This window comes from Dermochelys coriacea, chromosome 3, assembly GCF_009764565.3.
Source record: "Dermochelys coriacea isolate rDerCor1 chromosome 3, rDerCor1.pri.v4, whole genome shotgun sequence".
Classification (NCBI taxonomy): Eukaryota; Metazoa; Chordata; order Testudines; family Dermochelyidae; genus Dermochelys; species Dermochelys coriacea.
Genome location: NC_050070.1, coordinates 163,773,618 through 163,790,669, shown reverse-complemented (window position 1 = coordinate 163,790,669; position 17,052 = coordinate 163,773,618). Strand labels below are relative to the sequence as shown.

The window sequence follows — 17,052 nt, the reverse complement described above, 5'->3', positions numbered from 1 at the left end:
GCATTCACTGTGGTAGCACTACCAGGGGTTCTGAGACAAGCACAAAAGATGCTACAGTTCAGGGACTGCCCCCTCCTCAAGATCTCCTTTCATATAGTGCCAGTCTACCTTCTCCAAACACATTTATTCCACTCCAAGTCTATGCACATCCATGATTCTCTGTGCTCTCCTCCCTCAATCAATCAATCACACATTCACTTTGCCTGACCCCTTTTGCATCATTTAGGCTATGCAAAGCAGCTGTAAACCAACTTAACTGCCCACGCAATCCTAGCTGCTTTGCACTGCTCAAGAGCATCTCAAAACAGCCAGAGCGCAGGACAAATCTGGCCCTAAAGAAATTAAGATAAAAGATTTAAATTTGATGTTGCACTGTCACCCAATGAACTTAAGGCCTTAAGAGGATCAATGTTCAGCTCACATTGACACTGCCAATACTCAAACCAAAAAAAAAAAAAAAAAAAAAAAGCTGGGATTTCAGGCCAGCTATCATGGTAACAGCAGGAGGTTAACAAACCATGCTGGGTATAAAAGGTCTGTTTTCATCATTCTGAAGGAAATAGTGGGAGCTGCTGAGAGTTTGTCCAGGCGGAGTCTGGAAAGGGCAGGACACTTCATAATGTCAAAGGGCAAGGGCTTCAAGATGAAGCCTGCAAAAGAAGCCTGGGAGGACATCTGTAGAGGAACTGACCAAAGGACTATTTGGAGCTCTGCGGGAGGGACAAATTTGGGATATAAGGGATAAGAAATCCACTCTGTTCTGAATGATGTCACAGTAGGGGGAGAAATAGACAGGATACTAATTTTCCTCTTGTAGCAAAGTGCACTCTGGGTAGAAACAGGGGTGTGTGAGTGAAAGTGGGTGGCAAACTAATTCAAGTACTTTGGGAAGCACTGACTATTGGTCAGCTAAAGATATTATCTCACCCACCTGGTCTCTCTTTCGTAAGTATACATACTGTACTCTTACAGAGCCAGGTCACTTTATGAAAACAAAGATCAGTAATAGTTAAAAACATTCAGTGCCTTTTACCTCCTCTGCTGCTTCTTCATAAGTAGCAAATGCTGTATGTCCTTCCTGCCAAAGGAACTCACGAGTGCGCAGGAAAGGCTGAGGATGTTTGAACTCCCAACGCTGCCAAGAAAAGTAATTTTTTTTTTAAAACATTCAAATTCAGTAGTATAACTGTGAACTACTTAAATTCCACTGAATGCATCCGATGAAGTGAGCTGTAGCTCACGAAAGCTTATGCTCAAGTAAATTTGTTAGTCTAAGGTGCCACAAGTACTTTTTACTTAATTAAGTTTTTTAAAAAGCTATTTCTTTGGCATTGATGAAAACTCAATTTTTCACTTTTATATCACTCTGCTAATCCCAAATTTTGGGATTAAAAAAGAAGTTTGGATTTTTTTTTTTTTTTTTAAAAAGGAGTTGAACATACTTTCACAATGTGGTCCTTTTAAACTAATATTTTATGTAGTTATTATTAAATCATATACCTATGCCCACATGCCAAAACACATTACATAATGAAACTATTAATTGTTTATATTTTAATTAATATTGGTATGATGCCATCTCTTATGGAACAATTGTCCTAATAAATTTAGAACAATTTTTTAGCATACCAAATTCCTTGCCATGTGCTTCACTTTAAAAAAAAATAAATGGTTGACTAAATGCACCTACCACTACATTGCACCACTGATTAAGCTTGATAGGAAGATCTCTGTGTGACTGCACCCACTTTGCAAAGGCAGGATACATTACTGTAAAAGAAAAACCAACAATATTTTTTATAATCTGAGGAACATGTCTCAACTATAATATACATAATTTGTTAAACATCATAAGCATAAGAGACCCTGTGCTTCATTGTGAGGATTTCATTTTTCGTATCTTCTGTCCCACTCAAGTGAAATTCTGCAGTGGACACAGGACCTTGATGAAAGGAATATTTTCGCCTTGCTCCAACTTCTCAGGTAATATGTGGCTTGCTGCTGGTCTGAAGCAAAGTGGTTTCACACACCTCAGAACTCAAAACACATCTACTTTAGTGACTCTTTATGAAGGTAAAGGGGAAACCTAGCTACTTTACACATGCAGTTAGTTTTCATATTATTAAATCACTGTCTTTCATTAAGACTAGAACATTAAGATGCATCTAGATTCATTCATACATATACACAATCAGCTAATTAAGAAATTTTCATGATAGCACACGATTATTACAATTTAGTATACTGTATCTGATTTAACTAGGAGTTGCTCCACTTTTGTATCTTAGTTATATTTAATGACTTTAAAATCTGAATATGAAAAAAATGCATAAGGTAAAATACAACATGAACAATGAAAATGACATTTTTTCGTAAAAGCAAAATTGAATAAAAACCTTTCATCCCCAAAACAAAATATTAAAGAAAATTCCAGTCAAAGAGCTTTCTAAAGTATTAAATAAGAAAACTTTAAAATAATTTGCAATGTGTGTGTGTAAATAAAACTTCTTTAGCTAGTTTATTGGGAAAAATTTAGAAATGTTTCAAGTTGTGATGAAACAGGAAAATATTTTCCTGTAAGATTTTTCCAGTGTTCAATCATATTGTCCTACCTAGTAGACCACCAACTGGTCTCAAAACCACAACAGGATTCCGCTGTATCAGTTACTCATTCTGAAATTGTTGATTACCTGCAAGTTAGTTTCTTACCTGTTTCACTTGTAGGACGTACAGCAATTGGTTCAGCCAACTCTGTTTTGCCAGATCTTGTAACCCAAGCAACCTAAACATTTAAAAGATTAAGTTTCCTCCAACTTGATTTATTGATTTAAAATAAAAAAAAGATCTTAATCAAAGTTCTAGGTTCCCTATCACCTTCATTAATTACACAATATAATGATATCTAAGCGCTATTGAAATAATCATTCCAACAAGAACTGACAGACATTTACATAGATTCCTTTCCACCCCTTCTTCATAATGGAAAGCAGACCTCCAAGCACCGTCCAAAAACACTATCAAAGATGGGTTTACTAACTTTTAACTGTTTTATATTCGACATCATTGCCTACCGGACCAGGAGCTGCAGCAGCATAAGAAGTTGTTTGCACAGCTTCTGGTTGTAAGAATTCCAAAATATCTGCCTACATCATTTATCTGAGCACTGTCCTTAGTTTTTAAAAAGTCACAGTTTAGCTAAAGTTAACTGTAGTACATGAGTGCAGTAAACAGAATTCTGATGTGTACCTCAGGAGCAAAGTCAGCAATATGAGTCTTCTCTTTCTCCAGAGCAGCCTGGGACACAAACATGGGAAAGTAGCAGTTTTCTACACCAAGTTTCTTGATCTCACCATCGAAAAAATCCTTGATGGTTTCCCAAATGAAAAACGTCCATGGACGAAGAATGTAGCAGCCACTCACATCATAGTATTCAATCATCTCTGATTTTGTGATCACCTGTCAAGAAGATATTTTTAAGATATTAAAGTTCTATTTACATGCACAAAAAAGCACTACAATAATTCAAGCCTAATACACCCCGCTCACAATAAGTTGATCAATCAGCAGTTTAAAATGGCTGTAATTTAAAACCAAAAAAGCTAAAGAGTTTGTAAGCAAAGATTTAACAATTATATTTAACAATTTCCTCCCAAGAAATGGAGGGTTTGGTGCAGAAAAGGTAGAGGCAAAGATACTACAGGGAAAAGTGCATAATTTTCTGGCATCACTTACAGATCACCTCTATGACCAATTATGGAGTGGTAATGAATGGTTCTTCAAGGATTTTGCTACAGTTCCTTTATCCAAAAAGGATAAAGAGTGAGGATGCAGGACCTTGAAGGTGAGTAATAAGGTGGGAAACATAAGGGGTCCTTAGATTTCAAAGAGGGAGTGCAGATGGTCACTCTCTCCCTCACCCTAAGACAAGACAAGCATAGGCCATTTTAATTATCAGTGTTCTTCACTCACTACAAAAGGCCACCAAACACATTATTCATTAATCGTGGCAAATGTCCGTGTTGGTGAAACGTGCCAGTTTGATAGTGGCGGAGACAGTCTATTTATGCAGAAATCTGGTACTGTAAACTTCCCTCCATGCCCTGTCACTGTCCCTCAAACCCTGCCCAGACTACCTGAGGCACTGTATTAAGATAAAAACTCATTTCGCACTGACCACCCATAAAAAATGGTGGTAACTTTTGGTTACAAACCATCCTGAGCTAAACTAAGACTGCTAACTAACATCCATCAAATACTTACCAAAATCCTTACTGTTTCACTACCAGAATTTAATGAATAAGGGGGTTCTTGTTGTTTTTAAAGCAGGTGGCCATTAACTTTTATAGCTTCATAAGTTTACACAGCACTTGGAAACATATGTCCAGAAATTAAAGAAAAATGCTGGTAGCAACTTAAGGAACAGAGTTATATTACAAAAAAAATAATAATAATAAAGGAGTGACCGAAAAGATCATTTTTGTGAAATGTGAGGTGAAACAACTCCTTAATTCAAGTGATACACACTTACCTGAGAAAACCAATCGGAAAGATTTTCTTCTTTTTTAACTTCTAGACCAAGCCTATGGAATTTGAAAAGAACAGAACCCTATAGTTAGGTCACTGCCAAGTGGTGAAGGTAGCATTAAAGCTGCATGCTTTAAATGTTTTTTGGGGGAAAAAGTCCCTTTTAACGCAATTAAAAATCTTTTGTTAAATGTTAAAGCATATTTACTTCAGTGATCTGCAAACAACCTTTTTACCCTATCCCTCCAAACCAGGCCCCTCCCAAATTTAACTTGTTTCAGATCATGATGATCCCTCTCTAACAGGACTCAAGAAAAGCATTCATACAAATATCTCAGCTTTTCCTGTTTAGATCCCTCCTGCACCAGTTACATGCCTCAATGCATCAAGCAGTGAAACTAAAACTTCCAAATAAAAGCCTGATTCGAGCATAAGGCTCACCTAAGTTTTTTTTTTTTTTTTTTTTTTTTTTTTTTTTACACCCTAAGTTTCATAGCTCCACTAATGCTAATGTTTGGCTAGAGAGTTTTGTGAGGCTGTTAAGGTAACTTACTAGCTTGCTTTCTGAAGGCTTTTTGCCTCAGAAAAAATATTAGTTTGTTTTATTTCAAATGAAAGATTAATCCTACCACCATCAACCAAAATAAAGCATACTAGCAATAATGGCAAGATCTTGCAAGAAACTGAACTCCATCAACTCCTAGCAAAGTCAACAACAATAGAACATGTATTAGGTGCTCAGATCAGGCTTTACGACTGCAGAATCCAGTTTTCTTGCATAGTTTCTCATTCTCCACCATCTGTCAATATTTGTAATGAAAACAAAAATATATTATGCTTATTTTATAGTATGTAATTCACAATACATGGATTTTACTCCCTCCTTATATGAGCCATACATTTGAAATGAACATGATAAAAAAAATTAATGGAACATGGCATTATTTCTTTTTTGTATATTCCCACACTACCAACTGAAACTAAAAGTTTAAAAATATTGCTCTTGATTTAGCTCTTCCAATTTAGATTTCATGCAGCTGGATTGCTAATTTCTTTACCTGGTCTGTTTCTTAGGCCCTTGACCTTCTCCTAAACCTTCTGCGGAGAGGCCATTACCACCTTGGTCTTTCTGATATTCTTTCTTCTGAGTATCACTCAGTTTCTGTTGCTTATTCTGCTTTTCAGACTTGTTCTCCTTCTCTTTTTTTTTCTTGTCTTTATCCTCAACACCAGTGGCAGAGACAGGTTTATAGTCTACTCCTGCAAGAGACTTGTACTGGGCCTTCAGTTGAAGCAGTTGCTGCACTGCTGTATCTATTTTATCCTTTGGTTTGAAGTGATTCCCATGGAAGAACAAGAAAATAAAGAGAAATCAGTATGAATCACAGGAGTAAATGGACCTACAGATATTCTATATATCCACACACATATGTGCTACATCTTCTACTCCTGGGGGAATTCTGCACCAAAAAATTAAATTCCGCACCCAGTATTTTAAAAATTCTGCAAACTTTGTCAAAATAATGCAACATACGAGTTTAAATAAGTTACCAAAATAATTGAAACTACAATACCATGGATGGAGAATGGGAGTGGAGAGCACTGGAAGAAATCTCCAAACCTCCTTTGTCTAATAGTAATGTAGCTAGGTTTGACCCTTTATTTCTAGTTATTAGTCCACAAATATATGCATCCATATGCTCAGTATTACATCATAGGCAACTGAAGAGCAAGTGAGGGCTAGGGAATCAAACTCACAATTTTTTTGGCTACTGACCATCTCCAGAAAGGTCAGTAGTAAACCGTTCATGGAGCACATTTTGATAGGAGAATTTTTCAGTCCAAAATTTAGACCAGTTCTAATCACTAAAGCACCATAAATATTTGTAAGGCCATACTGTCATTTACAATAAGGCTCCTTTATACCACTCTGGCAACGTAAACAAGTCCTAAAACTTTTACACCTGTTTTATACCCTTGGGCGAAAATCCACTAAGAACAATGGGAACCATCCACTAAGCAGGCAGACCACTACATTCTGCTCTGCCCAAGGGGACAAAGCCTATCCCACACTTACCTCCTCAGAAACACCTCAAAGCCCTGCCCCTCCATGCCAGGCATGTTTAATAGCGAGCAAGAGGGACAAAGTCTCATTTGCTTGCACTCCCAGCCCTAGCCCCCGGCGGTGACTGACATCTCCCCACGTACACATGACTAGCCCTGACCTAACATCAACTGAAACGTCTTCTAAGGTTATTATTTTTAACTAAGTTGTGTTTTTAAAAAGTTTACCTTTTCTGCTTTTCCTGCTTTTAGTTTACGGACCTCTTCTCCTTGACAGGCTACCTTGTTAAACAGAGCTTTAGCTTCTGATGTGTCTGGGCCACTGATTTCTGTGCTTGTTGTTTGAGGTGAAGCAGATATCTTAGTTGCTGGCAGATGTCCTGGCTTGTAGTCCTGCCCAGTCTTTTCTTTATACTCTGCTTTCAGCGAAAGGAGGAGTTTCACTGCTTCATCTACTTTATCCTATGTAGAAGAAAAAAAATTCAACGGTCACAGAAGAGGGTTCAAAAGTACTGTATATACTCGGTCATAAGCCAAATTTTTTTAGTAAAAAAGGGAAGCACCAAAGATGGGGGTCAGCTTATGAACGGGTATAGAGGGAAAGGTGGGACACAGCCCCTCTCCCCAACAGAGGAAGTAAGGAGAGGCAGCACAGCCAGCAGAACCAGAAGGGAAGAGGCAGGGCCAGAGTCTCCCCGCTTCTGGACATGCTGCTCTTCCCCCAGCCTCCAAAGCAGCTGCAGCTCCAGGGCTGGCATGCTGCAGCCATGCCGCTTGGCCCCACTCCCCAGAGCCAGCTGTGGCAGCGCTGCCTGGCCTGTCGGAGCACACTGCAGCCATGCCGCCCAGCCCAGCCCGCTGGAACATGCTGTGGTCACACCACCTGGTCTGGCCCGCCAGAGCAGCTCTGGCCAGGCCAGAGACATCCTCCCCGGACCTCCCCAGATAAGGTGGGAAGGGATGGGATGGAGAGAGTGTGAGGGTCCCAGGGGTTACTTCCCTGACCCCCAGCTTCTACATACAAAAAATTTCCCCCCCAGTTGCTGTCCTGGCCCATCAGGGTAAGCAGCTGGCGTACCAGGACACTTTGTTTACTTAGGTTTACCTCCGTGCCTGTGGACGCTCGAGGTAAACAAACCATCTCAGCCCCCCAGTGGCTTATCCTGATGGCCAAGGAGCCAAAGTTTGCTGACCCCTGAATTATAGGGTCAGTCGGCTTATGAATGGGTCATAAAAATTGTCCATTTTTACTTATCCATGGGGGGGGGAGAAATCAGTTTATAAACAAACCGGTTTATGATCAAGCATATACTTGAAGGTTAAGAACACTTTTTTCTCTACTAAGAAAAGGCAACAAATAAAACTGGGCAGACAGCAGAGTCCAATCTATATCTGGCCACAAGCAAAATGTGTGAGGTGGTTAGAGAATGAAAGAACAGCCGTCCCAAGTGTTGAGTGCTACCAGGATTGAAGCAGAATAGAGCTCTCTGATCATTTTGTTAACAGCAATCTACTAACAAGGGTCATAGCAGTACACTGAAGAACGTGAAAAAGCTTTTCGTCATTCAGGAGGAAATATAAGATCAACGAGGGCATTTAGAGAGACCAGTGGCTTCTGAGAGCAGATGAATTTTTCTCTTGCTCCTTCTTGGTGCTATTATTCAAGGAAACAGATTTTCCTTTTAAATTCATTCTGTGGCTGGGGAAAGCCTCATTACTTTGGTAGTTTGGACTAACAGGCACTTTTGTTCTCCCACACCACACCAAACCACATTACACTGTTTTAAAATTAAACAGTGCTCAAATTCCATCCTGGTCATACAGATTCCTCTGTCTACCTGCCAGTCTGACATTTCACACATGGTGGGACTGTGCTGGTAAGAGAAGAATTTCAGAACTGCATGTCTCAGGAGTAAGAAATCCAAACCTCTTCTGAGATACAGGAATACTTTACTGGATTGAATACAGGATTTAGCTGCCAGAGGCAGAACAACAATTCAGGGGTTACTTGGTGGGAGACTTCCACCCCATGGCAAAATGTGGAAGAGTTAAAACTGAAGAAACTCTATATTTACCACTATTATACCTTTGAAGCTTTCTCTGCTTTGAGTCTGCGAACCACCTCCCCTTGTTCAGCTACATCATCATAAAGAGTTTTGCTGTCTATTGAGCTAGAGGATGTCAAATTATTGCAGGATACAGGAGAAGGAAGAGTAGGAGCAACAGAGTATGTAAGAGGAGGAGCTGCAGGTGGATTTCCAGGTTTGTATTCTTGATCTGTCTGTTGTTTATATTCTGCCTTTAGTGTTAAAAGCACTTTCACAGCAGCATCTATTTGATCCTGAAGCAAGAAGAGAATTGAGATGTACGTAAAGGTAGAAACAAAATAATGGAAAAGATACCACAATCTTAACTAGAATAGCGCTACAATAACTGCTGTAATACACTACCTTAGGGCCAAATTCTGTTTGCCTGACTCACATATGCAGATCCCAGGAATGAACAAGTCTCTAACAAGGGGAGTAGGATTTGGCCACAAGTAAGCTCTCTGTAATTTTACTTTGTTTGTCAGACCTACTTCAACAAGCCACACACCAAGGATTCAATCATACAGCATTCATACATTCATGACTCCCCAGTGAAGTCTTGGCCCCAGGCGGGCACAGCAGTCCAGCCACATTCAGTACATTGCAGGATTGGGGGCCAAGTAGACAAGACTTTGAATTGAAAATTATTAAATGGGGATTGTCAAAAAACAAACAAACAAACAAACAAACCATTAACACATTTCTGTTATTCACCCCACTCCAGAATAGTTTTAAAGCTACAGCTTGCTTTTCATCATTTATGTCTTATGTAGTTCATTCAGCTAGCACAATAAAAATGAACTGGTTAATTTCCCTTACTCATGCACTACTAGCACAAGACTGTTGTGAAGCCAAACAAAACAATTTAGGAGAATTAACGAAAACACAACTGAATTTAAAAAAAAAAATAATGAAAATATAGAACCTAATGGGAACAGAAACAAGTTTCACAAAACCTACAGTTTGGGCTTAACCAAGCTGAATATCTCTTTCCATTAAGAAGCCTTTAGTATTCAGTGTCATTATACCTTTGAAGCTTTCTCTGATTTAAGTCTGCGAACCACTTCGCCTTGTTCAGCTACTTTACTGTATAGAAATTTGCTGTCTATTGGACAAGGAAGAACAGGAGAAGGAATGAACACAGCAGGTGGGTTTCCAGGTTGGTACTCCTGGCCTGTCTGTTGTTTATAGTCTGCTTTTAGAGTTAGAAGCACTTTCACAGCAGCACCTATCTGATCCTGAAGCAGGAAGAGAAAGGGGGGAAAAAAAGTTGTAGAAAGACAAAGAATAAGATAAGTTGTACCGAACAACAGATCCTTTTTTATATAAAAAGTAACACCAAGTTTACAAAACCTTGAGTACTGTATATTCATAGGCTATTTATAACTATTAGTTCACCTCAATTTGAGTAGATCTGGTAAAGAAAACATTTACCCTTTAAGGAAACCCTCAGATATTATTTATTTGTACTGTTGTAGAACTTAGGAACCCCAGTCATGGACCAGACCTCCAATGTGCTAAGCAAATGAACGCCTATTAGAAATATTTTGTTTTGTACAATTGCAACAGTTCTCTACAATACAGTACCTCTAAAGCTACAATATGTAGATATGTGCCTTCATTCAGGTTCTGTAATGCCACAAAGAAAGTCTAATTGCCAGAATATTTAATCGTTAGGCAGGAAATGTCAACAAGTTTTTCTTCTTTTTGAGATCTGCTTTGCTGTTGTTCAAAATAGTTCCATATACTCACCAAAAACTGCAGTCAAGAGAGAAAATCAGCAAGTACTTGACAATTTTTACAATTTATTTATTTATGAACAATTTTAAGCAGAGAAACTTCTTCTTGAAGTGTTAGATTGAATTAGGTCAACTATTTGGAGTCACCTCTTTTGAACAATGTTGTGGAGAAAGAGGGAAACAGATTATGACTGAAAACTTTTGCCAGGGACCAGTTTTAGACAGTCCTGTATTTGGTTTGGGTGGTAAGACTTGTTTGGGTCACTTTCTGAGAAGAACAAAAATATGGAAAATGTAGCAGTTCTGCTCACATCTAAGGGCCCTAATTAACATTCCTCATAAATATTATTGGGACTGAATTAATCATACCAGTGCTACTTGAGAAGAGAGGTCCTAGAGGAACCAAACCCAAGTCAACTTAATGAAAGCAAGGGAGGAAAACATAGGTTCACTTACATCCTGGGAAAGCACATTAAACTATATGAATATTCATGAAATATTCATGTTCTCTTAACTAGTTTCTTAAAACAGTTACCTTAGGTGCTTTCTCAGCTTTCAATTTTCTGACCACCTCCCCTTGCTCAGCTACTTTATGATAAAGAGATTTGCTGTCCAGATTGCTGGAGGTCTGAGGTGTGGAAGAAACATTTGGTACCGCTACAGCTGCTGCTGGAGGATTTCCAGGCTTATACTCCTGGCCTGTCTTCTCCTTGTATTCCACCTTCAAGGCCAATAGCTGTTTCACAGCTGCATCAATATCTTCCTTTGCAGCTTTTTTACCTTTCAAGTCACGAACCACATCACCCTGAGCAGACACTCTGTTGTAAAAGACCAGGGGGTCCTCAGATGCAGCAGAGGCTGGACTACAGGTGTCAGCAACAAGTGGAGCAGGCTTTCCCTTTGAAGCTGAACTAGCCTTTGAAAACAGAAGCAAGTTCTCAGTGTTCCTTTTTAAAAAAACGTTAATAGTAATGTTATTTATGAAAGCCTTTCCTAAAAGCCTTATTTACCTCTTTCTTTGCAGTTTCTGCTTTCGTCTTCTCTTTTGAGCCAGATGTTGGCATTTCCTTTGTGTGTCCATCAGGGATATAAATCAAAATGCATGGGGCTTCTTTACAGCTATATGGGCTACAGAAAGAGATTAAAAGAACGAATGTTTTATACCCTATCACTATAGGGCCACTGCACCAATAGGAAAGAATACAAACAGCATGCCTACCAAAAACTTTTTGGGGGAGGGGGGGGAAGGGAGGGAGAGAAAAGACATTCAAAACCACTTCTTACCCTACACTCTCATTACATACTCTATTGCAAAAGCAATGGCATTTCTGATTGCAACTACTTAATGTTGTCAGTTCACATTCTGTACTGATCAGTGTAATGTAATGGATGTTTATTGCTCACACAATTTCTCTATCTAATTCTCATCTCATTTAGTTGAAATAGCAGCTGAATGCAGCTTTCCCATGTCTTCTGCATAAAAATCCAGATTTGGCCATCTGGATTTTTTACAGCGCATTCTAAAGACCTTTAGGCTTTGCATCCAGCATATTCTGTAGATTGGAAACAAATCAAGTGTTTGATAGTGAATGGGATCGTAAGGGAATCTTATATACACTGACAGTGAAACACTGAATAGTTTTTCATCATTACGTATATACCTAATATAAACATGCTTTTCTCTAATCAGGCAATCACCTATTTTATTCCATCTCTGGAATTCTTGATTTATATATTTCATAATGAATACAAGGAAAATTGATTCCCTCATCATTTCAGAGATTCCTTGTGCTCATAGAAAATATCACCTGAATGACACTGTACATGAAGGTTTAACATAAACGCAGGCCTAAAATGACAATAAGATTTTTTTTAAAACTATATTTAACATTTGTATATAGTGTCACAGTTGAGCAACTGGTTTAATTGCAAATGTTATACCTAGCACAATGCAAGATATAGATGTTTTTTATTTTTGCTGGACAAGAAAAAAAAATACATGTCCTCCTTAGGGACTTCAGTATTGGTGTGTGAATTTATTAAAAACAGAAATGCATTAAAACAGATGTTACAGATCTATAATGGTAATTCTCAGACTATATATGGAGTTTATTTACAAAGTTGCTTACCTAACCGCTTCATAGGGTTGATCACAAATAAAAAATCCTCTTCTCTGAAGTTGTATGATGTCCCCTTTTTTCAACTCCTTAAGGCAAGGATCACCTAACATCAGTTCTTCTTGCTGTAACAGTTAAAAGCAAATTCAGACCATTTCTTATGAGCATTGTTTAAAATAACGCTAAGAATTATTGTAGCTGCATTGAAGGATTCCAGAGATGTGCCAAATTCACAACTGTTGAAGTGTCAATTAATCCGAATGGCAATGGATAAGATACTCTCAAGGAGATGTGCTAGCCTGAGAATATACTAGGGTGAAGGAAAGCTTCCAAACCATCAGTACCAGAGGACTGAAGAGTCATACCTATGGTAGGAAATCAGTGGAAATTATATTGAGAAAAATTAATACAGTATTTAGTTCTTACGATTTAAAATAAAACCTCAATCTTCTTGAGGTAGAAAAACTAATAGGAAAAATTACTGGAATATATTTAAAGATCTTTCCCCTCCCCGAAGCATGAGAACACAAAAAAATTCAGTTAACTATACAATAAGAATGTACAACTCAAACTAGTAAGTGAACAAACCATTATCACAAAACATTCCTTCACACATTACTTTTCTGCTACTGTCATCAACAGACCCAGCTCAGAGGGTCTATGCATTCCCTCTCCTACTGAAGAGCCTCCGTTTAGATCCCATATCATCATCATCTGAGGACACAGGGTTGGAAGAAAAAGTGACAACAATTGGAAGAAACTCCACAGAACAGTGCCACATTGTACAAGACACTTTAAACCAGGGGTCTCAAACACGCAGGACGTATGCGGCCCGCAGGGTTATTTTCTGCGGCCCCCCGAGCATTTACCTAGAGCAGCTACAGCCCGGCGTGCACTGGGGGCAGGGCAGGCTCCCTGCCTGCCTGCCCCCTCGCCGCCCTGGGAAATGGCCAGGACCTGGGGGGGACGCACAGGGGTCTGTGTGTTGCCCTGGTTGCTCCTCCAGGTACCGCCCCCAAAGCTCCAATTGGCCGGGGAGCTTTGGGGAAGGTACCTAGAGGAGCGGGCAGGGCAACACATAGACCCCTGTGCCTGCTCCCAGGTCCCAGCTGCTTCCTGGAGTGGCGCGGGGGCAGGGCAGACAGGGAGGGATTCCGCCCTGCCCCCAGTGCGCACCGGGCTGGACCTGCCCCCCAAACCCCTCCTGCAGCTGAAACCCCATTGCACCCCACACCACTCCTGCACCCCAACCCCCTGCCCTGAGCCACCTGCCGCACCCCTCCTGCACCCCAACCCCCTGCTGCACCCTGCACCCCCTGGGGGCAGGGGTTCGGCCCTCAGGCCAATGTACTAGTCCTCATGTGGCTCTCACAGTCATTTGAGGTTGAGACCCCTGCTTTAAACTGAGATAGCGAGATACAAAACCAAGTGACTGCAACAACTATAAACCCTTTCTGTGACAAAAAGCAAATTTAACAAGTTTTATCAAAAGAGCCAATGAAGCAAAGTCTTCCTAAAAACTATACAACTTCAACTGTAGTGTTGTATTCTCTTTGCTAGACCAGTAGTTTTCAACCTGTGGTCTGCAGACCCCTGGGGGTCCACAGACTATGTCTAAGATTTCCAAAGGGTCTGTTCCTCCAGCCAAAAAATTGTTTTTGAGGTCTGCAAATGAAAAAAAGAGTTTGAAAACCAATGTACTAGACAATGAAACTCTGCTAAACAGTGATCTCCTACCAGGTTGCAGCTTCCATTAACTTCCAATTTGTCGTGCAACATAAAAAGCTTATCTATTTCAAAACAGTGCTCCGTGTAAAGTCTCTTCACCAATATCAAAATGCCAACCATGAGCCAGATCCTCAGGTAACATAAATGGACTTACCTTCACCGAAGATCTGACCCCACAGACATTTTTGTAGCCCAGAAGAGTATATCTACATTTTTAATCTAGATTGACAGAATCTAGATTAAGTTTGAACTACTCAAACTGCTTTGAAATACAAATTGAACATTTGGGAAAAGAGAGCCTAATACCTTTAAAAAAAAAACCCCAAAACTGGTGCTGATGGTAAGGAGAAAAAGTAATCAAAAGCTGTGTTGACTAAGAGGGGAAAACATGAGTTACCTTACTATTTCTGTTGACATATTGCTTGAAATCTTCATCTTTACTTAGGACAGGTTTGGTGATCAGATGGTCATAGTTAACACAGATGGCTGGAATGAGAGGCGCATGTGAGGTCTCTGCAAGCCAAGTGATCTTAGTGGTTTTTTTGTAGTCTTTGTTCTCCATGTTCAGCTTGGCATCAATGGACACAATTTTCCTGCATGAGTTTCTACAGAACAGAAAAATGTGATGAAACAACACTTTTGCACAACAATTATGGTATATATTTTAATATTTCTTAACACAGTATCAAAAATATGGGAATTGTTGATCAAAAAGGCTCATGTCAAAAAATAATCTTAGAATGCATTGTGCATGGACTAGAAAGAAGATATTTTCTAGGACAGAGTTCTGTAACTCACTGGCCATCAGAATTCTCCAGGGACAGATACCAAAAAGATCTAGTACAGATTCTTGTATAAGATCTTTGTTTTAAAAAAAAAAAACCCTACTAGTGGTCAAGTATGTGATGATTAAATTAAAGTCATCATGCTTTTCAATTTATTTTTAAAATGCCATTTAGTTTCAGAGGAAAAAAAGAGAGAGAATCTCATTGCTAGGTATCAATCTGCACTATTCACATGAGTCTGAAGGGCTCTCTTGATGAAAAAAAACTGAGAACCGCATTAATGACTTAGAAAAAAGCATTCTCTTATCAGGAGAGAGATCATTTGATCATTACCTGTTAGGTTCACTCTCTCTGGGGCACCTGGCATTAGCCATTGTCCATAGACAGGATACTGGGCTGGATGGACCTTTGGACTGACCCAGTACAGCCATTCTTATGTTCTTATCACTACAGGCCATATTCAAAAGGCTAATATGTTCCCCACCCCACCCCAATTCACTTTTATTCCAAGTAAAATATTTTGGATCAGATTAGGATTTACATGAAAAACATAGCAAATTAATTATTCTGGTAACTTCTGAAGCAGTACTTTTCTAAGAAGAGATACCAAAGGGGATATGCAGATGAAGTCTTCCTCTATACTAAGATAGATGTACTTTAGATTTACATCTGTGATTGGTAAAACAGTTGCCATCAAGCAGAGTCTTGAGATGCTTTTTAATAGCTTTCTATACTACAGATCATCAAGAGGTTATACATAGGAGTATTCAAAGTTTTGGAAAAATCACCACACAGCAGGCACTTCTGAAGTATTTCCATCGTTTTAATTTATTAAAAATAAGTAGCAAAATGTTGTGCAAGGCACAGAAAAAAGCCTTACACATTTCCATAAACCTTCCATCTTTCTAAGCTTTCAGTGCAATGATTTTGTAGTTACATCACATTTCAATTTCACTTTTTTTTGCAACCTTGAAATTTAAATAGCCAAACAGATTTTGTTTTTCAATCTGCAAGACCATATATTCATTTTTAGGATGAGAGCTCTTATACCATGTATCAGTCACAGAGCAGATTTGCAAGCTGTTATAAGGTGACATGGGCTTTCTTTTAAAAAAAATTCATACTGTAAGAACTAACAGACAGTAACAACTACGGAAGTGCGTCAGTAAAAACTGAAGAAGAAGAATTTTTATACAATATCTGGCCTCACTGGTGATTTCAGACCCAGAACTACAGTAAAATGTACTATTTATTAAACAGGCAGCTGTGTGATCCATTTAAAAAATGATTATCCATGCTATCTTTTAAATTTTAAAGATGCAAGAAGGCTATTTAATGAAAAGCTGAGGTGCAGAAACTCTAACTTGGAATTACTTTACACTTGTTACCTGTGTATTTTAGTGATGATAATGTTGCCCCAATTTATGAATGTAACAGTCTCTCCCTCAGTCAAAGTCTCTGCATCTGCGCCGTCAATCAGCACTTTGGAGCTGTACCACACAGGCTTCAAGCCAACATCAGCATTCTGTGTATTAAGAAAAATTAAAAGTTGATCATCATACAAGTTGACTGGCTTGGCTAACAGAGCCGAGTCCTGACACACTGCTCTACATGAGTGTACACAGAAAAAGAATTACAATACATATCACATACTTAAAGGGAATCATAACTAAAACAGGGAAAAGTTCTCTGCACAGGACAAAAGGAGGGATGGGTCTGAGCAGTGTTGCCATTTTTACACAAGTCATGCTATTTCACATTTTTCTTAAATCCCCAGCTCCCAGAGTCATGTGATTGAAGGAGAATCTTGGCTTTTATTAATAAAATGAGTTTCTAACCTTTGGGGTTGCAGAGAAAAGCTTGAAAACATGACCCCATTGCATCCTGAAAGCTCTGAAGTCAAACAACAAAACTCAAATGCAATCTAGTCTTTAAAAAGTAGGTCACCTGATTTTTAAGCCACTCTCTTGATAATTTGGGGCCTGTCATGATTTTTTAGAGTTTAGGT

The 17,052-nt window shown here is 39.0% G+C and overlaps 1 protein-coding gene across 8 annotated transcripts in view; it reads right to left on the bottom strand.

Moving 5' to 3' along the window:
• EPRS1 (glutamyl-prolyl-tRNA synthetase 1) overlaps positions 1-17,052 on the bottom strand; it is a 60,728-nt gene that overhangs the window by 16,500 nt on the left and 27,176 nt on the right. For 2 of the 8 annotated variants that reach the window (XM_038394249.2, XM_038394250.2), the window contains 14 exons: positions 16,433-16,569; positions 14,657-14,864; positions 12,544-12,656; positions 11,425-11,542; positions 10,950-11,330; positions 9,704-9,913; positions 8,675-8,929; positions 6,817-7,050; positions 5,583-5,848; positions 4,529-4,580; positions 3,247-3,456; positions 2,710-2,782; positions 1,691-1,770; positions 1,034-1,135 (listed from right to left, as the gene is read on the bottom strand). In XM_038394249.2, coding sequence (XP_038250177.1) covers positions 1,034-1,135; positions 1,691-1,770; positions 2,710-2,782; positions 3,247-3,456; positions 4,529-4,580; positions 5,583-5,848; positions 6,817-7,050; positions 8,675-8,929; positions 9,704-9,913; positions 10,950-11,330; positions 11,425-11,542; positions 12,544-12,656; positions 14,657-14,864; positions 16,433-16,569 — 2,439 coding nt within the window. The remainder of the gene's footprint in view (positions 1-1,033; positions 1,136-1,690; positions 1,771-2,709; positions 2,783-3,246; positions 3,457-4,528; positions 4,581-5,582; positions 5,849-6,816; positions 7,051-8,674; positions 8,930-9,703; positions 9,914-10,949; positions 11,331-11,424; positions 11,543-12,543; positions 12,657-14,656; positions 14,865-16,432; positions 16,570-17,052) is intronic. The other 6 variants (XM_043511741.1, XM_043511742.1, XM_043511739.1 and 3 more) reach the window with 3 other exon arrangements.